This window comes from Talpa occidentalis, unplaced genomic scaffold, assembly GCF_014898055.3.
Source record: "Talpa occidentalis isolate TD23 unplaced genomic scaffold, MPIMG_talOcc4v2.1 talOcc4.15, whole genome shotgun sequence".
Classification (NCBI taxonomy): domain Eukaryota; kingdom Metazoa; phylum Chordata; class Mammalia; order Eulipotyphla; family Talpidae; genus Talpa; species Talpa occidentalis.
The window spans coordinates 72,169,555-72,190,920 of record NW_023601543.1 but is presented as its reverse complement, the minus strand read 5'-3'; the positions used below and the strand labels follow the sequence as shown (position 1 = coordinate 72,190,920).

General features: G+C 35.3%; 1 protein-coding gene across 2 annotated transcripts in view; it reads left to right on the top strand.

Annotated features, from left to right (window-relative positions):
* The window catches only part of IL1RAPL1 (interleukin 1 receptor accessory protein like 1), a 1,141,580-nt gene that overhangs the window by 659,082 nt on the left and 461,132 nt on the right, over window positions 1–21,366 (top strand). For both annotated transcript variants that reach the window (XM_037512572.2, XM_054695805.1), the window contains exon 5: window positions 1,345–1,498. In XM_037512572.2, the coding sequence (XP_037368469.2) occupies window positions 1,345–1,498 (154 nt within the window). The remainder of the gene's footprint in view (window positions 1–1,344; window positions 1,499–21,366) is intronic.

The window sequence follows — 21,366 nt, the reverse complement described above, 5'->3', positions numbered from 1 at the left end:
AGAGTTACTAAGGGAGTTTGACATAAAGTCTCCAAGAACAAATATTTCTTTGCCCCAAGAACAAATATCTTTCTAGTACTTATATGTGTACATTCAGCTTCTAGATAACGAGATTCTTTCTTGTTTGCTAGTAACTTGATTTTAAGAATTAAGTGCCCTTTCTCACCTTTTGCAAATAAATCTCAAAATTTCCCGAAACTTCTCTGCATGCACAAACATATGTATGTGCACACACAGGCACACTCAATTTTTAAATGACTGGCCCCACATTGGTCCTTTAGACATGTTTCCACCAACACCCCAATCATTGTGACCTTGAGCTATAAAAACTGTCACTAGTGGAGTGAGAGGAGCAGGTGTAGTATGTGGAATTTAAAAATCTTTCCACAATTCAGATTATTTTTCTATAGTCAAGGCAATATATAGTCCATACATTCGGTAAACAGTTCAAGCAATTATGACAGTTTATGCAACTAACATGAAGATGTAAAGTGTATCTTTTGGTCTGAAGTAGCTGGATGATTGTACTCTAATTATATAAAAGCATTGAGGTACAAACCAAAAAAATGGTCTGTAAAAATTTGATTTGGAAATAAGAGTTTTTAGGAATAATATTACCTCTGAATAGAGTCAGAGGGTTTAAAGCTATTTTATCCTCATTCCATTGATTTCAAATCTGGCTAAAGGAAATGGACTTCTTTTTTGGCAAAAACAGAAATCTCCTGAGCCAATGTCATTATAGTCCAAAGCTTAATTCAAAGGACATAATTTGGTAGACCCATCAACAATGAAAATAGATATTTATGGGACTCAAAGACCTTGCATATAAATGTTGTTTTTTTTTTTTCATGAATTATCGGATGTACATGATAGGAAGATTGAATTATTTCTAAATGCAATATTAAAAATTTAAAATGATGAAATAGAATCATTTCCTTCATAGAATTATTTTTTTCTACATTTCACTGCAGTAACACATTTTTATCCTATGTTATAGTACCAAGATGGTTAAGTTCACAGTCATGAAATATGGAGAATTTGCTTCTCAAAATAAGGACCAGACTAATCTAAACAAAAGTTCCTTTTCTTAGGTCTAATAAGCCAGTGAGTTAGAGACAGTTATCTTAAAAGTTTATGACATGACTCATGCTAAATATATTCATTTTAATTTGAGGTACCTGATTTCCCATAGATGTGGAAAAGGCGTGGATATCAGTAGTGTTAGGTCTAAGTTCTTTACATTTTAAATTATAACTTTGGAAGCATTTGGTTTGGTTGTTATACATATTTTTCCTGTTTTTCAGTTACTATATGCCATACAAAAATGTTATGTTCTTCATGTAGGAATGTAGGACAAAAACATGGAGGCCAAGTATTGTATTTAAAAGAGATACCCTACTTATAAGAGAAGTCAGAGAAGATGACATTGGAAATTATACCTGTGAATTAAAATATGGAGGCTTTGTTGTAAGAAGAACTACAGAATTGACTGTTACAGGTAAGGCAGTCTTCAATATTTCATTTGCAAGTAATGAAACTCCCATTTTAAGGTAGATTTTCATGATGCATATTGACTTTCTCAAATGTATGCAATGAAATAAGTACTTAAGCAAATGCTCAGTGAATTCCTATAGGTAAAATTTATTCCTCCTTACTCTTGACTCATCTTACACTGAAATGTATTTGAAAGGTTAAAGAAAATATACTTAAGGAATTATAAAAATGTTAGCTTTTGAAAGCGCTTGAAATAATGAGTTTACAATTTCAGAAAATTATGCTTATATTTTATAGTGGCATCATTTTTGGAAATATTTTCTAGAGTGTTGAACTGAAATGTATGAAATCTACCTCTGTCTTCCAGTCATTTATATGATCTTGAAAATAACATAATTTCATGTGTAAGCATTGGATAATTATGAGAGTTGCATTGAAGGGAGTCATTGCATGTGGTTACTAAGGAAAAAAGCATGAGAACAAGGTTCAGAACACTTGTCTATAATCATGAATCTAAAACATACTAGTTACATGACCTTGTGTGAAACTCTACAACCTTCAGAATATCATTTTCCTCGTGTATATAGTGGGGCTGGAAAATATTTACCTTGTTTATTTCATGGTTTTTTTGCAAGAATCAAATGAGGTAAGGCAACGTGTATTAAATCAGTTTGCAAAAAACAGAATTATAACCAAATATAAATTAGTGTACTTACTCCTTTATTTTATTTTTACATTATAGTATAGTTCTCTGAAAGTGGTTCCAAGAAAATAAAGGGGGATAAAAAACAAGAGTAATGTCAACAAGTTAAACACTTCATATTCATCTTTTTTTTTTCAAAAATAAATTTTATTTTTATATTCCCCATACAATTGCAACCCCCTTATTTTGACCCCTATCCCTCCCTTCCCTGTCCCCCAACCCCCATAGAGTGTCTCTGGTTCTTAGTTTTTTGTTGATTTTGATTTTCACTTTCTTATAGTTATTCATTTTCCTGGTCCCTTATTTAAGTTTTCTAGATTCCTGCTATGAATGAGACCATCCGGTATTTTTCTTTTTCTTTCTGGCTTATTTCGCTGAGCATGATCCCTTCCAGCGCCATCCATGTTGCTGCAAATTGCATGTGTTTATCTTTTTTGAATGCTAGTAATATTCCATGGTGTATAATGAGAACAATTTTTCTTGGTGACTTCTTATGCAATCATATTTATGAAACATATATGGAAAGGTATAAAAAGACCATCAAATACTTTGAAGAGATTTTTTTTTCATTTGTTCATCAATTCACTTAAAATATAGTGTTCCTGTATATGAAAAATGTTTCCGGTAGCCACTGTCACCTGATAGCTACCATCTTTTCTTTTAAATCTTGAAATTGTGATATAGTTTGATTTAAAAATTAAGTCTGATTTCATTAAATATATTGGGTGAATATTAGTTATTATGACTGAAAGAAGACTTATTTAAATATATAAGGTAGTGTTTGATAATGTGTTTTATAAATGTCAGACTCAGTAAATAACAAACACTTGAAATACACTGTGCTCTTGAAGATTAAACACCCAGTCTGGTATTGTGCACCTATGGTATGCATATACATAATCTCTTATAGTTTGATTTTCAGTTTTGCTCTGTGGTAATAGGTTTCTGTATAGAAAATTAAAATTATCTACTTATCATTTAACTTCCTTAATCTATTTAATGGAACAGTGACAAATGTAATTGTCTATACTTGGGTTTTCATTAATATAAACATTGACATTTGCTGTCATTTCTTTTTCTTTCTCAATATATTCTTTCTCAAGTATCTTTTCAAGAGGAGTAGGTATTGAGAAAAAAGTAATTAAAATACAATTAAAAACATCTATTGTGAAGAGAAAATAGGTCAGTTCACTTAGAGGGTTTGTTTCTCATTTGAGGAGGGAGGAAATTTGCAAGTGATCTCTCAAAGTTAGACCTAAATAATATGCATGTTCATATATTTCATTAAGATGTGTGTCTAAGGGAATACAAGGAAAACAAAGGTCAATGATTGGAGCAGATGATAAGAGCAGTGTCTGAGTTCTGAGTGCAGCCTGTCTAGAAGATTTCTAGATGTTGGGCTCAAAGATTCTTTTTTTTAATAGTGGTAAAATATAGGTAGTGAAATTTACCATTTTCATTATATTCAGGTATATATTTAAATGGCAGTAGGTACATCCACATCGTTGTGCAAGCATCACCACGATCCATAGAAGAACTTTTTCATCTTTCCAGTTTAAAAAATAGTGCCACAATCCTTCTTCCCACCAACCCTTGGCAAATCTGCAAACACCATTTTATTTTCTGTATCTATGAATTTGACCATTATTGGAACTTCATCTTTAAATGGAATCATGCACTATTTTTCCTTTTGTTTACCACTTATTTCACTTAGCATAATGTCTTCAAAGTTCATGCTGTATAGGACATTTCTTTCTGTCACTGAATAATATTGGACTGTATAGCTGTACATTAGTTTTTTCATTCATCTACTGAGTGGTGCAGCTCTGTGTTTCCAGTTTTTTGAGTATATAAATAAAGCTCCTGTGTACATTCTTATGCAAGTTTTTCTGTGCAAATAGGTTTTCAAAGCACTTGAGTAAATGCATAAGAATGTAATTCCTGGGGTGGATGGCAAGATTCTGTTTAGCTTTGTAAGAAGGTGACAAACCATCTTCCAATGTGGCTGTACTATTTTGCATTTCCATCAGAGACAAATGACGAATTCCTATTTTTCTGCATCCTCCCACTAGTCTGAACTATGTCGTTTGAATTTTATAATTCCAATGGCTCTTGTTTTTATTGTCAAATCCCTTATGATCAATGATTTTGACATATGCTTATTTGACATACGCTTTTCATGTGCTTGTTTGCCATTTATCTTTTTTTATTTGGGCTTAGCGTTTGGTCAGATATCTTACCCATGTTTTAATTAAGATACTTTCCTATTGCTATTTTAATAATTCTTTTTTTTCATTTTTGACACAAGTCCTTTACTAGATTTGTGTTTTGCGAATGTTTTCTCCCAGACTGTAGCTAGTCTTTTGATTTTCCTATCAATTTTCACAGAGCAGAGGTTTAGGTTTTCATTTGAGGATTTTCTTTTTTTTTTAATATAGACTTATTTCTGTAAATTCATTATGAACACTGCTTTTAATACATGCCACAAATTTTCTTAAGTTATATTTTCATTTAGTTCAAAATATTTTATTTCTCTTGCATAATCTTCCTTGAACTGTGTGTTATTTAGAAATGTGTTAATTTCTAAATATTTGTTGATTTTCCCAGTTATTTTTTTCTGTTACTGATTTGTAGTTTATGCCCATTGTCATGTGAGCACAGACTTTGTATAGTTTCTGCTTTTTACAACTTGTTCAAATATTTATTATGAACCAGAATGTGACTTTCTTGGTGAATATCCCATGAGAACAGGAGAAGAATGCATATTTTGCCATTGTTAGATGAAATGTTCTATAAATGTCAATTAAATCAAGCTTACTGATTGGGTCATTCAAGTGAACTATATCCCTACTGATTTTATGCTTGCTTGATCTTTCAATTACTATAGTACAGTGTTGAATATTCAACTGTAGTAGTGGATTTGTCTATTTACTCTCTGAATTCTGTAAGTTTAGCCTGACAGTTTTGATGCTCTGTTTTTAGATACATACGTGTTAAATGTTGTTATATATTCTTGAAGAATTGATCTCTTTCATTATGTAATGTTCCTCTTCATCTATTATAATTTCCCTATTTTAAAATCATCTTTGTCTAAAATTAATTAACTTATCCTGATCTCTTTTCTTAGTGTTAGCATAGCATAACATTCCTTACCCATTTATTCATTAACTATCTGTTTCTTTATATTTGAAATGGGTTTCTTACGGACAACAGTGATCAGATCTTGATTTTTTTATCTGCTGTGGTATTTTTTGTGTTTTACCTAGTATATTTACAGCATTTGCATTTAAAGTGATTATAGAAATTATTTTACTTATATATACTACATTTATTAGTATTTTCTATTCATTGAAATTCTTGTTTCTTTTCCCCTTTCTTGATTTTAATTGAAAGTTTATATGGTTTTATTTTCTGTCTCCTGTCTTAATATAATTTTACTTTTTTGAAAAGAAGTGGTGGTTGCCCTGTATACATATTTTTAACTAATCTTAGACCACTGTCACAAAACTCTATACCACTTTGTGTGTAATACAGGTAACTTATTACAAAAATTTCTGTTTCTTACTCTTATCTCATGAAATTATTGTTATTAATCTTACTTATCCACATGTCATAATCATCCAATGCATATCTACTATTATTCCTTTAAATAAATAGTTATATTTTAGATAAGTTTGTAATAAAAATAAAATATTTTATTATATTCCCATCTACTTTTACATTATCTGACATTTTTATAATCTTTATTTGACCTACAACTTTTTCCTTCTGTCTGAAGAAACTATTTGATATTAATATTTCTTGCAATGAAGGTCTGATGATGATAAATTCCCTCAGTCTTAGTTTGTGAGATAATGCCTTTTAATTCTCTCTCTTTTTTTTTTCTTTTTTTGAAGTAAAATTTTCCTGACTATAGAATTCTTGATTGGTGGGTGTTTTATTTCACTACTTTAAATATTATACTCTGCTCTACTCTTCCTTGTATAATATTTGACAAGGAATTTGCACTGATTCTTACTTTTGATTCTCTAAAGGTATACCATTTTTGGTTGTATTCTTTCAAGATTTTTTGATTGTCCATGTTTTTATGGAGTCTGAATACAATACATTCTAGGTGAGGTGATTTTCAAATTCATCCTCAGTGCTTTCTAGCTTCATGGGTTTCTAGTTTGATTTCTTTCTTCAGTTTTTAGAAATTCCATGTTCATTATTAGTTCAAGTATTCCAGTCCACTCTTGCTTTTTTCTTCTCCTTGTCCTCCAACTATACATATATTATACCATTTGATAATACCCCACAGTTCTTAGATGGTCTGTTCCATTTTTTTCATTCTTTTTTTCATTTTGGCTTATTATGGTTCTATTGACCTATTTTTAAGTACTAATTTTTTCCCTGACTTTCCAGTTTATTGATGGGCACATCAAAGATATTGTCATTTCTATTACTGTATTTTAAGTCCCACCTTCATGATTCAATTCTTGTTTGAAATTTATATGTCTATGCTTAAATTATCCATCTGGTTTTGTGTATGATCCATTTTTTGCCCACTGTAATACTTAACATATTAAATATATTTATTTTAAGTTGCGTTTTGATAATTCTAATATCTGTGTCAAATATAAGTCTGGTTTCAGGTATCACTCCAGTGGCTTCTGTCCTACATAAACAGATCATGGCTGTCACTCTCTGGATTCACCAGTCTTTCCAAATTTTGGGGTGACTGTCCTGTTACTTCTGTTCTCTAAAAGGTCCAAGAAAAGTTTTTAACTTTCTATTTTTTCAATTTTGTTCTTCTTGTAGCAATGGAACTGATGACTTCCAAGCTATTTACATGTGGAAATTAAATCCAAAAGCAATAATGTCATTTTTAATATCGGCTTCCCAAACCCAAAAAACAACTAGCTTGTCTGACCAATAGTATTCATTCAATAGATGTGCATTTTTTGAATTAATTAATCTAATCATGGTCTTATTCCAGTTTAAAATAATTGTTTTCAATTGGGCAAATTTATACCTTTCACTTGAAAAGCCAGGAAAATAATGTAAGAATAACAACGTTTTTCCATACTCCACTTTTATTAGCACTATTGAGTATTATCACTATTTTAATTTCCTGCATTATATTGCTGCTTTGTACTGAGCTTTAATTAATAAAACATCATCTTGTTAAGTCAAACTTTTAGATACAAATATAGGGCTGAATTTTCCTGTTAAGATTGCTTCGTGTGGGCCTCCCAAGTGGCGCAGCCTTTGAGCGCTGGGTTGCGAAGCTGCCCGCAGCTTCTGCAGCGATGGTTCAATTCCCGGCTGCTCCCCGGCCACTGGAGGAGGGTCCCGCATGGCACGCAGACCTCTCCTGCTGCCTGCTGCTCCCCTCAGCAGTGTACTTTGGTCCTTCTGCCTGCTCTGCTCCTCGCTCTGGCTCTGGTGAATTTTCTCACCCTCCCGCACTTCTGACTGTACCCAGTGCTTGTATAAATAAATAAATAAATCTTAAAAAAAAATGTAAAAAAAAAAAAAAGATTGCTTCATGTTAGGTTTTAACTGCCATCCAGTCTATCAAGATTTGTTTTAGACTTCATTGGGTGTTTCACCATATTGGCTTCTCTTTCTAGACAAAGTCAATGGATTTTAATAGAAGGTATTTTCTTTTTTTAAAAGATTTATTTTTATTTATACAAGTACTGGGATACAGTCAGAGGCGCGGGAGGGTGAGAGAATTCACTAGAGACAGAGCGGGTAGAAGAACAGGCAGACGGACAGAAGACACTGTTGAGGAGAGCAGCGGGCAAAGCAGGAGAGGTCTGCCCTGCCATGTGGGTTTCTCCCTGGCTGGCCAGGAATTGAATCCGCGCCTGCAGAGGCTGCAGACAACTTCACAGCGCTGCACTCAACCCGCTGCGCCACCGGGGAGGCACAATAGAAGGTATTTTAACAAGTACATAAAATATAAACAAGCAGCTACTTAGCATACTATCAAATGAACCCAGGTACATGAGTAAACAGTATATTCCAGGCGCCACAGAATTCTCCTGCACACCCTTCTGATGATAAATTCCTCATTCCCCACTATTGATTATGATATTACCATTGAAACATTTATGGTATTTGTTTTCTTGCTTTTTTAAAATTATAGTGCATACCTCAGCACTATGTGCTTTTGAAGCTTAAATTTGAGCCCACACTTGTATATTCTCTTTGTCTGACTTTCGCACTACTAAATATTGCCTTGAAAATTCATTCATGTTAATTCCATTTACCTCCACTTTATTCATTACTGTTATACTATAGTATTCCATTATATGACTATCTCATCGTTTGTTGATAGTTTTTTGCTAATGCAATATTTCTGTTAACCTTCATATATGCACATATGCACACACATACATATACAAACAAAAATACATACATTTTCCGTTGTACATGTAAGTAGGCATTTGCATAGGATTTATGCCTAGGAGTAGATTTGCTTATTTAGAGTATGTATTTTTTGAAAGGTACTAGGTATTATTCAGATACTTTTTGTCATAGGAATACCCCATCTGAAAGGATGAGAGAAAGGAGAGGAGTAGTTCTCCAAAGGAGAACAATATCCTAGGAAATAGAAACAACAGATGTCCAGTTGAAAAGCCATTTAATTCATAGGCCTGGATAATAGAGTGAAGTAATGGTAAGAAAATGGATTGTGAAAATATTATTTTTAGGAAAAATTTTTCCAGTAAAATATAGGTGTCAGCAAGAACAGTGAAGAAAAGATAACTGACTTGAAAAAAGCAGAAAGAATGAAGTGATTCTTCTAAGAATCTGATGGTTTTAGTAGCATTTTTATAGTTGGTATAACATTCTTAGCACCATTAATATAGCAATATATTTAAACTACTTCCTAATCAACCATAGGCTGAATTTATGCTCTGCAAAGGTACATCTTCCCCCTCATTTTATGGAGGAGGAAGCTGAGGCGGAAAAGGTTAAGAGGCTTTATCAAGGTCACAAAACATCATGGTGACAAATTTAGGAATAAAATTTAATTTCCTGAGCTTCAGTTTATGATTTACTCCACTGGATAATTAATATCGAGGCATTGTACTTTTCATATTAGCTCTGCTCATCACTATAAAAGATTTATCTTTAAGTTCAACTGAAACACATATTACTGTGAAACCTTTAATTCCTCTGCCACTGATGTAATTACATGATGTATTTGTGGTATAGCCTGGGGGTGGAGTGATGACTTTTATCTTTTTCTCTATTTTTTAAAAATTTTCTTTTAATTCTGCCATTAATAAGCTATTTTTGTTGACTTATTTTATAAACTCGAGTGTGCTTTACTGAATGTAACCTAACAAGAATTGATGAACTTGATAATAGGTGCATATCATCCAGACTTACCTTTGTGCCTTAGTAATGAACTAGAATTAATGCCCATAACAACTATCACATATGTTATTTTGGATAAAGTGGAGTATGTTACAGTCTCATTTGTTTTTATAAATAAACATCTGTTGAATTTTGCAACTGAAATATGTAATTCAAACTTTTAAATTAGAAGAGATTAAAGATGATCAATAAGGTGAAACTGAGTGTAATCAATTTAGCCATTTAATGTTAATTTGAAATTTAGCCCCTAGGGCAAAAGACCTCTCTTTTGAGTAATTTCTAATTATAACTCTCCTGACACTAATTATCTTAATTTCTTGTTCAGTCTCTTAATATATTGAGTAAGATGTCCAAAATATATTTACCAAGCAACCTTTTTTTAAAAAATATTAATTAATTAATTAATTTATACAAGCACTGGGTACAGTCAGAAGCACGGGAGGGTGGGAGAATTCACCAGAGCCAGAGCGGGGAACAGAACAGGCAGAGTGATGAAATACACTGCTGAGGGGAGCAGCGGGCGCTGCAGGAGAGGTCTGTCGCGCCTTCTGGGACCCTCGCCAGCAGCAGGGGATGGAACTGGTGCTACAGAAGCTGCAGGCAGCTTCGCAGCCCAGCGCTCAACCACTGTGCCAGCAGGGGAGGCCCCCAAGCAAACATTTAATGTCAAGATCAAGATATGATAACTTTGAATAAAAAGCATAATTTTTTTACTCTTAAGCAGGAAAAGGATATATCAATTCTAATTGATATATTAGAATATATCAATAACAAGGTTGGAATGTGCCATTCTGGCCATGGTGAAAACAATGAATTATTTATTTAAATGATTTTGATCAATATAAGCACTAATAAGTATGAGGAATGTGAATAGTTAATACTTTATTATATTTACTGTGTGCCAGCGTATATCCTATAAGATCATCTAATCTACATAAACTGAATTTACTCACCCTTTAACACTTTTCAAGTGCTTGATAGAACCTGGTATTCTAGATTTTATCAGTGATGCTTGAAAATAATCTATTTTTCTTTCATTTCCCATTTTGTATATGATCCTTTGAATGTAAAAAAAAAAAACAATGGATATCCATTTCCGAAAATATGGCTTATTAGATACCCCCTTCCTATGCTTTGAAACACCTAAAAATGCTGAATGAAATAGCTTGGCTTTTTCAATGATAAGCTCAGTTTACAAGAAAGTTCAAAAAACCCGAAGTACCCAAAGAAAAGAAGGAAGTAAAAATTAGAGCAGTTAAAAATCTAATTCTGAAGTCACCAGAGTGAGGATGGGGGTCTAAGGATTGACTGTTGGGATTGTCATCAGCACCAAGAGCTTGTGTTCTGTTAGATAACATGGGATAGGTGATAGGACTTGGACCTTCAAATGGTGAAGGGCTAGAACTGAAGTTCCCATAAACCAAGGATTCTAAAAGGGCTACCATGAAAATCATCTGGGAAAGAAAATCCCGCTGCCATAAGAAAAGAGAAGCCAGTTTTCCTTCCCTGGTATGAGCTCTTCATTTGTTTAAAAACAAAAATGTAGATTATTAATCCATATTCTTGGGGGGTTAGTTGTTCAAATTTATACCACCTGTGTGTTTTGACAATCCTTAAGTAAAAACAAAAATTAACATAAAAATGGCACCAGGCTACTAATATCCAGGAGCAGTATAAATGTATAACTTCTAGAGGGACATAACTTCAACACTGTATATTTTCATGACTGGTCATGTCCAGTTTTGTCTTATAATCTTCAGTGGAGTATCATCTACTATTTTATTTTTATTATTTAAAAAGATTTATTTATTGGGCCTCCCCAGTGGCACAGCGGTTGAGTGCTGGGTTGTGAGGCCCGCAGCCTCTGCAGCGCTGGTTTGATCCCTGGCTGCCGGGGCGAGGGTCCCACATGGCGCGCAGACCTCTCCTGCAGCGCCCGCTGCTCCCCTCAGCAGTGTACTTCGTCAGTCTGCCTGTTCTGTTCACTACTCTGACTCTGGTGAATTCTCTCATCCTCCCACGCTTCTGACTGTACCCATTGCTTGTGTAAATAAATAAATAAATATTAAAAAAGAAGCAAAACTACAATAATATACAGCATCAGATAGCCACATCTTCATACATACTAGTGTAATACATATATTTTTATCTTTTGATTCTAGAATTATCAAACCTTTTTAAAATATACAGTTTTTATTGTTGCTACTTAACAGCAAGACATTTATTTATTCTTGATATAAATAAAACCAAGTTGATTTGTGTAGACTATAGGTTCCTACTGGACTTAATGTTATTGTATCTTCCTATTATTAGTTTGAATAACTTCCTATTATCATATTTTTCAAAATGAATAAGAATACATAGACTCTATAATTGAATTATCGCAGAAGTATTATAATCATGCTGCTACTTCACCATAGGGATTTTTGTTAATAAACTGAACTCTGTCAGGTTAATATGTACAGGCCTAGGGAAAAATTAAAACCACAAGCCAATTTCCTATTATTCTCACTTTGTATATTATTCTTAATGGGTCCCAGGTTTGTTCTTTTTCCCTAGGTACAAAATTAAGAAGGACAGTAAGAACTTGGAGAGAACTGTGGAGAAAAGCACACAAATGATTAAAGATGGAGAAAATAGGAAAGGTTAAAGAGTCTGAGGATATTACTATTATTTGGATTTTAAAAAATCCTATGACGTGATATAAGATTTTAAAAATTGGAGAAGTCAGAATAGTGGAAGAGCGGCAGAATAGTGGCATTACAAATACAATATTAATAGATTTTTATCATCTTTACTTTGTCTAGATCTTATCTTCTTTCCTGGTCAAGTGAGGAGATTAAATATAATCTTAAATATATAGCTCTGTGAGTTTGGCATTTAACAGTGGTTCCTAAAAATGCACTGCTGATTTGCTGGTGCTGTCTATGACAGAGTCCCATCTGTGATAGAGTCCCATCTGACATAGGTTCAGGGAGAGACAAGCTGGAGGAAGGTCACTGAGACTCTGGTAATTTTTCATCAGATTAAATTTTTTATTATTCATATTTTTCAAAGACATTTTATAGCTAAAAAACAAGAAGCAATTAAGAAAATCAAAACATTAGGTTTGATATGACAGTTTAATAATTATAGAAGATTTAAAATAATGGATGCTATATTCAAGAGATTTTAAATATTTGAAAGAGCTTTTATTTTTATACTGTAAAAAGGTCCATTAAGTTATATTCCAGGGTTTTCACTTTCCTTCTCCACAATATTGAAGATTTTTCTCTTGCTGATGAAATTAAGAGGTAACCCTTACTTAGCAACTTATGTGGATATTGTGTAACATAGATTTAGAGGGATTTTTTTTTTTTTGTGGGACCCTCGCTGGTGGCGGGGGAACAAACCGGTGCTGCAGAGGAAGCGGGCAGCCTCGCAGCCCAGCGCTTAACTGCTGCGCCACCAGGGGAGGCCCACAGAGGGATTTTTAAAACTACCTTTGAGAAAACTGCATGGCAACGAGCTTGGGCTTACTCATGTCAGAATATATGACTTTCACATCATAAAAAGATTTGATGTTTTCATTTCTTAAAATATTTGACCAAAGTTTTTAGTCATTATGTTAGCATCTGTTGTTCCATCTGGAGGACCTAAAAAATCCAATGAGTTGTAAATGGACAGTTCAACATGAATATGCAAATTCAAGACACTTTATGAATTCTATATAAGTTGTAAAGAAGTAGCTTATTCTATGCCTTAACTAGATCTTACTATATACTTTATAATCATCTGTTAGGCTTAGTATTAGATTTTGTTCCAACATATCAAACATGACTTCCTGGAATATAAACAGCATCAAAGATTCATTATGAGTATTATAGACTTAATCTCAAGTGGTACAGTGCACTGTGCTTACCTGGAAAATAAACAAATACAAATGGACATTTAAAAGGTATTATTTTAAGTATAGAAGTACTGTCTGTAGTCATTGCTGTGTGCTGGTGTCAACAAAAGAAACCTTGCAACTTTTATTTATTGTTTTTTAAAGATTTATTTATTTTTGCATACAAGAGCTGGGGTACAGGCCAGAGATGCGGGGGGTGAGAGGATTCACCAGAGACAGAGTGGGGAGAGGAACAGGCAGATTGACTGAAATACACTGCTGAGGGGAGCAGTGGGTGAGACAGGAGAGGTCTGCTTCACCCTGTGGGTTGCTCCCTGGCCGGCCGGGATCGAATTCGTGCTGCAGAGGCTGAGGATTGCTTCATAGTGCGGTGCTTAACCCCTTGCGCCACCAGGGAGGCACAAAACCTTGGAACTTTTAATGAGCACTGACTGCAAGTGTTCCATTGGATAATTATGATCTATTTGTATACTGCCATCTTTTGAAGAACACATTTTCTTTGTCCACTAAACCTTGAAAATGCTCTAAACATGAATATAAATGCATCTGTCTATCCCCTGCCTTCTTAGTCTTCTAATTTATATTTGTTTGAAAATTTTGGTTTTCAGTATGTCACTTATGATCAGAAAGAAAATCTGACTTTTTTTAAAAAAAAAATTAACATCGGCTCTGTCAAATTAAGGATAAAAGAAAGACACTGAAGCATATGTCCTTTTTTAAAAGTAAAAATACATTTTACACTTTTTCCAGAAAATTAAGATTTCTGGATATTATGAACATGACATGTTTCTTCTATGCATCAACTTTCATGAGTTCTTGATTAAAAATATAACCTGAAAAAAGAATGTTTCTAATTAGATGCTGTTCCTATGGTATTATTGATCTAGTTAATGATACAATCCTTTCAGTGATGAAATTGAAAACAATTGTTAACCACCACACATGAAGGAAGGTAGTGAAGTATCAGAGATCTGAAAAATATCTGCTAGTATTAAAACAATACATTATGGGGGCAGCAAAGGGTTATGAGCTATTTACTATTCACTGGTTGATTATGACATTGCTAAAATTAGATTAAAGCAAAAAAGCTGACTACAAATATAGTGAAATAGTTTTGATGATGTTTTCCATTTGGGATATATAATCAGATCATTTTATGTTAATCTAATTTCTCCTTGAGTTAAATAAACTTAGTAGTGTTGACCTGCCTTTCCATGTGTTTTTGTAGTTCACAAAATCAGTTGATAAAACATTTTATAATAAAATCCCATTCAGAGTAAAAATTGTTTACTTAAAATACTTACAAAATTGTATAAATGAATGTGCTCTGTAGTAATAAGATCTGCATTTATTATCTTAGGAGTTAAGAAGTTGCAGATATTTTTTGTACTGGTGCTATTCAATGCATTGGTTAGAAATCACACAGTGAAGTGCTCTTTACTGCTTTGTGATGATAAAGATAGAAAAGCGCTGTTTTTGATGGCAGACAACAAAAGACTGGGAACAAAGGTAAAATGGTGACTTTGAAGAAGAGGTAATAGATTTGATATATACATAGAAAGTAGAACAGTACAATTATATGATTTAATTACATGTGAATGCTGATTGAGTGGTCAGAATTTTTATTGGGAAGATTAACATTTTATAGGATTTCAAGAAGAACCTTTTTTGTTTTTATTTTAAACTTTATTTTATATATTTTATACCATTTTTCATTTTTCACAATGCCTTTTCATCTTGGTTATAGTCCCCATACAATTCCCACCACCCTTGTCTTGATCCTACTCCCATCTCCTTCCCAACCCCTATAGTGTGTCTCTGGTTTATAGTTGCTTGTTGATTTTGATTTTTACTTTATTATAATTAGTCTTTTTCCTGGTCCCTTATTTAGGTTTTCTAAATTCCTGCTATGAATGAGACCATCCAGTATCTTTTTCTTTTTCTTTCTGGCTTATTTTGCTGAGCATGATCCCTTCCAGCTCCATCCACATTGCTGCAAATTGCATGAGTTTATCTTTTTTGATTGCTGAGTAATATTCCATTGTGTATTTATGCACCACATCTTTCAAGAAGAACCTTTTGAAGATCATTTATTGGTTACAACTTTTGTGGGTCTTTTTGACCGACTATAACTAATAAATAACGAAGACATATATTATGGTTTCTAGTAAGAGTTTCAGAGGTAGGACATTTCAAGGGTTGGTAATTCTGCAACTAAAATGATATTATCAAGGACACTTTTTTTCTTTTGTCTTTCCTTTTTGCCATTCTCAGCTAATGACTTGGCCTATTAGGCTGGCTTGCCAAGATATGAAGACAGTAGAATGCACAGTCAGAAAAAAAATTGTGTTCCATATTGTATTAGTTAAGTGAGAACAACGACAGCTTTCCCAGAAGTGCTCCCAGAACAGTCTTTCACCCATATCCAGTTATCCAAAATTGACCACCAGTAAACCAGTCACTTGAAAGGGGAGCAAGGGCCTCCCTGGTGGTGCAGTGGGTTGAGTGCCAGTCTGTGAAGCTGTCCGCAGCCTCTGCAGTGCCGGTTTGATCCCCGCCTGCCAGGGAGCAGGCCCACATGGCACAGCAGACCTCTCCTGTCTCGCCCGCTGCTCTCCTCAGCAGTGCATTTCAGTCAGTCTGCCTGTTCTGTTCCCCACTGTCTCTGGTGAGTCCTCTCACCCTTCCACACATCTGGCCTGTACCCTGGTTCTTGTATAAATAAATAAATCTTTAATAAAAAAAGGGGGGGCAAGAATATGGTCAGTATGACATTCATACATTAGAATACATTCAGTATTCTAACCAGGCACTTTGAAGAGTCTTGCTACCAGACCAATATTGGTGACCCTTCAAACAAGGAAGAGGTTTCTTGCCTTTCACCCTGGTCTCTGACACCATGAGTGAGTTAGCCTGGGATGAGCTCCCACTGCCCACGGCATTACTTGTTTGGAGCCTGGAACTTTGGGTTAAGGCATGAAAAATAATACCAGATAGCCAGGACAGGCTTTGAGAAGCCCAGTGCAGATGGAAATGAGGATTCAAGATACCAAGTAGGGGAACAAGTTGCCAGGGTTTATTATAAGTGATAGAGCAAGGAGCAGAGCTTTAAGGATACCACTTCAAAGAGAAGAGTCCCAACTTGGGATTATGTGGGGTTTGGGGTTTCAGCGTCCTTAGCTCTGATGCCATCTGGTCTGATTTTTGCTTTTCTACTTATTTTCTTCCCATCTGCCATGGAGTCAACAAATTGTAAAGATAGCTAAAATAATGTAACAAGGTGATTTAGTGTTAATCTAGAGAATGAGTATCACAGGGACATGAGTCCAGGGATTCCTGAAAACTGCTGGAGATGGTGTAACTGGGCAGTTTGAAACACTTAGGAATGGAAAATTGAATGTATCTGCCTACAAATTCAGCCCTTCCAACATGGATGGGGTCCTGTCTCAGTCTCAGACGCCCCTTAAGGCACGTGAGAATCAGGAGTATGATGAACAGTACTAGGATAGCAAGGATAACAAGGAAGTGGGAGTAGTGGGATGGATTTTAGAAAGACAACTAAATTGTGGGCTTTGGAAGTTACAGCTGAGGTTTTATAATGTTGAATTTGAGATGTTATTTGGATATTGGTTAGAAGGATCTAGGAAATAATGGGAAAACTGGGCTTGGGAGATGTTAAGAATTTGGGATAATCTATACATGTGTGGTACTTAACCTATGATAATGAACGACATTACTCAGAGATAATATACAGAGTAGAATGTGAAGTGTACAAAGGACAAAACCCTGTAAGGATAACAAAGTTTTTTAGAAGTGGTTTTCCAGACATAGTATAAGAACAATAGAGACGTGTGTGTGTGTGTGTGTGTGTGTGTAAAATACAATCAAATTCCAAAACACAATTTTTTTATTGGTAGAATTTTCCTACCATAGAAACTTGCAGGCAGGAAATTTGGACTTTACATTGCTAATGGATAAGAATTCCCTTAGCAGATACAAGTTTTTGGTTGGTTTCTTTAATTTAGAAATAGTTGTTATGATAGGGGGTTTCTTACCATTCTAATACTCTCTGATTAGTGACTGCAATCAAATTTACTCTGAGACTTTCTTTTTGATTTGTGCTACTGCTTTTTTTTTCTGGTTATAAGATTGAGAGACCTAGAGCGTAATTGCAGAGCATTTCAACAATGCCCCACTGGTAGTGGTTAAGTCTTCTAATTCACTGCAGCTGGTGCAGTCATAATTATTGATACAGGGGGAGTTCTGTGATATAAACATACCAAGTGTACCCTCAATTGGACTCTAAGATATGTTTTCATGTGCGTTTCTATACTTTGCCAAATATGTCCTTAGTGGATAGATGTGACAGAGCAGGTGTCTCTTCCCCTTCTATAAAGCTGTCGCTGATAAGCAACTGCTCAGCCAGCAATGATATCTCCCAAAGCCTCTTGCTTCTAGGTAAAGCCACAGGACTAGTTCTCACCATTAAATGCAAAGGGAAGGAGGGGTGGGGGGGTCACTTCTGAGTCAAAGGAGTGAAGTAGCCCATTCTTTCTCCCTTTCTTTTCTCATCAATTATTGGATGCAGAAAATGCCAGGGCCTCAGGGGAAGGCAGGAGCACGGGTCTGTAAGTCACATCATGGTAAAAAGCTGATCCCTGACTGATCAGAAAGGCTCTCAAGGCATGCTTTTTTGAGTGTAGTGGGGCAACCAGGCACAGGGCATGCGGAGGTAGAGGGATGTGGGGTGCGGGGGACCAGGAGACTGGCAGTAACCAAGCCCCCCAGCGAATCTTTATGCTTTCTCTGGGCCCTCTCTGGCATTCTGGCCTCTTCTGTAGTCACGTGTTCTCTCCCTCTCGTAGCCATCCCTGAGTGACTCTGCCCTAATTGCTGGCCTCTAGGCTCAGGTGTGCACACTTACGCCTGCCCACGTTTCAAGTGTCCACAATCAGGCACGCGTGCCCGGCGCCCACACTCGCAAGCGCTTTCTGCATTAACACGATGAAGGCCACAGGTGTTAGCCATGGAGGCTAGTGGCAAAAAAAAAGCCTGATTGATTCACTCACCCTACAGTGAGAAATGAGGATCAGTTCCATTAAACCACCCAAATCCTGAGTATTACTGAATGGCAGCTGGCCTTTCCTCTAGTAGCACAACTAGGCAAATTTTTGCTAAGTTGAATAGGTCATCTGAATAAAAATGAAGTTTATTGTCCAGTGACAAAGGCCTCATAGGAAGCTAAGCTGCACACCTCCCACCTTCCTGTCTGAATGCCTCCGCCCACTCACACTGTTTATCCAGCTGCTGTGCACACCCACCTGCGTGTTTTGGGTTTACCTGCTGTAAGGTCAGGACTGGGCACAGTGCAGGTTTTCTGATCCCATGCAGACCGGGTAAAGGAGGAGTCAGAGTCCTCAGTGGGTTTTTGCAGGTCTTTTATTGGGGTTCACCAGGCATATGGCAGGCTGGGGGGCCAGGAGGCTGGCAGTCCTCCCAGCCCCCAGCAAATCCTCACTCTGTCTGGGCTCTCTGGCTTCTTCTCTTTCGGCTTCTGCTGCTGGTGTCCCCGTGACGCTGCCCTTAAAAGCCCAGTCTTAGCCCAGGTGAATCCCATCTACCTATGCCCACGCCCTACTCCAGGTGCCCGCCATCAGGCATGCATTCAGGACTGCAAGGATCCATCATCTATCCTGATGGCGGGAGGGCAGAAAAGCCTGACATTTTTCCTTACCCTACACCTGCCTTTCAAGGGCCGGCTCAAAACCCAACTCCAGTGACCTTTCAGGGCTTTCCAGCTAGATCAGGACAGTCCTTCCATCCAGGTGAGATTCCTTCTTGACACTTAGTTTCCTATATGATTATTTGCTTTTTAGATATATTGCCACTCTTTCGCAATGCCCTCCAATTTACTGGGGTTAAGACTTTGTCTTGTTTATTCTGTTTTACCAGTAATTTTGCATTATTTAGCACATAGTAGAAGATGATTCATAAGCTCTTTCTGAAATGTTGAATAAACAAAAGCTGTATTGGATATGTATTTTAGGAACGTATTCTATTGTAAATAACTCAGCTAAATGTTCTTTTACTCCTAATCGTAAACCTCTTATATAAGCAATTATTTTAGGGCTTTGAGCTTATTCATAAAATAATTTTAAATGTAACTATTTTGTTTGAAATCTTTGTATATTCATTATTCTCAAATTAATATGTAATAATCCTAATGAGGTATAACAACTGCTATTTTCTTCACAATGATTCTAATGATGTGATTTTTTTGGAAGTCAGCACAAAATATGTTTCTTATATAGGGTCAACTGAAGTGTTTTTAAAAGCTTGCATTGTTCTGGCAATTTTAAAGTTAAAAGCTTCAAAAAGTACTGCAATGTGAAAATAAATAAGAATACCGACGCTGCTTGATAGATTAATGCTAACAGAAGACACACCCAGTGGAAAAATAGATTAAGAAAGGGAAAATAAAAAGATATGAAAAGGCAGGCAGAAGGTGGGGAGACAAAATGAAAAGGGAAAAAAGTGGTTTTCTTGAGAAGGAAAGGTGTTCCAAGAGGTAGTCCATGAGATAGAGGCAGACAGAGAAAAGCGAATTCATTAAGCTGTCCCTTTGCAGTATTATCTCTAATAGGACAATAATATTAGAAAAATGAAAATTGCCAAAAGATCAGGAAAAGATTTTATAAATCATTTGAGGCAAAGCATTAGAGTAGAAAGACTCTGGATTAGGGTGAGATAACATCAGTTATGCTCCTCTTTCCAGCCTGGCTTAGTTAAATGTCTTACACCTTACTTGTGTATTAGGGAAATCTGTGGTTCCTTCCAGGGCTAAAAGTTTCTAAGGCAATAAAATATTTGAAAGTTTGCCCTGTTCTTATTTTAACAAGTTTCCTGCATAGCATGTCTCCTCATAATGTGGGGGCGGACAGCAAGCTATTCCTGAAAGAGTAAAAATCTTCAAAAACCAGTAAACCATCATTCATTCTTTCTAGAATGCTTATCAAATGCCTGGGCTCCAATCTAAACCATTTTTCCCCCTAAAATGATTCCATGAGCAAGTTAACTATTCAGAGTTAATTTCTTTGGTCTATATAAAATTGTGATGAAAATTAAATTATTTTGAGCCACCAACTCCAGTATATATAGCATGTATTAGTCTCAATAAAAGCTTTTTCTTCTTTCTGGTGTATAAAACAGCAACAAAATGAAAAACCAAAAGCAGAAATAAGTTAATTACACATCTGTTGGATGTTAAGTGATCATTTGACACCAAAACTTCTCATAGTCAGTTTTCATCACTGCGATAGGAACCATGGTAAAATTATATTTTAAAAGATTATATGAGAAAAAATTCAATTAGTATTCCCTGGTTAATTTTAGCCATAATGACTGTGTAAACTGGGTGCTCTCTGTTAAGTGAGTATTCCTTTAATACAGATGAGAGGAAAAAAAGATTCAGATGACTTTATAATGATCACAATAATTAGCTTTTATTGAAATCCTACTATATGCACCATTTTAAGTACTTGACATATGTTATCTAACTTAAATGGGATTGTAGGTAAAATAATAGCTTAAGTGTCCTGTTTACTAGCTAAATTTTACTATCTGCAGCTCTTTGATAGACTCTATATATGTGCCATACTTCACTCACATTACAAAAACACAGTTCTTACTTATGTGCTGTAATGGACACTGTGATAAATCACAGAATTAGGAAGAAGCTTCCTGGGGCTGTTATTGAGCAGAAGAGATAAATTATGTGCAACATAGGGTGCAAAAAGACCAGTGGTATGAGAGATGATTTTAAAGGTTGGTGAGAATTCCGGTATGACCCTGGAAAGTTTCTTGCACAAATGAAATTTGAAGTCTTGCTTCATGGAGAGCAAGC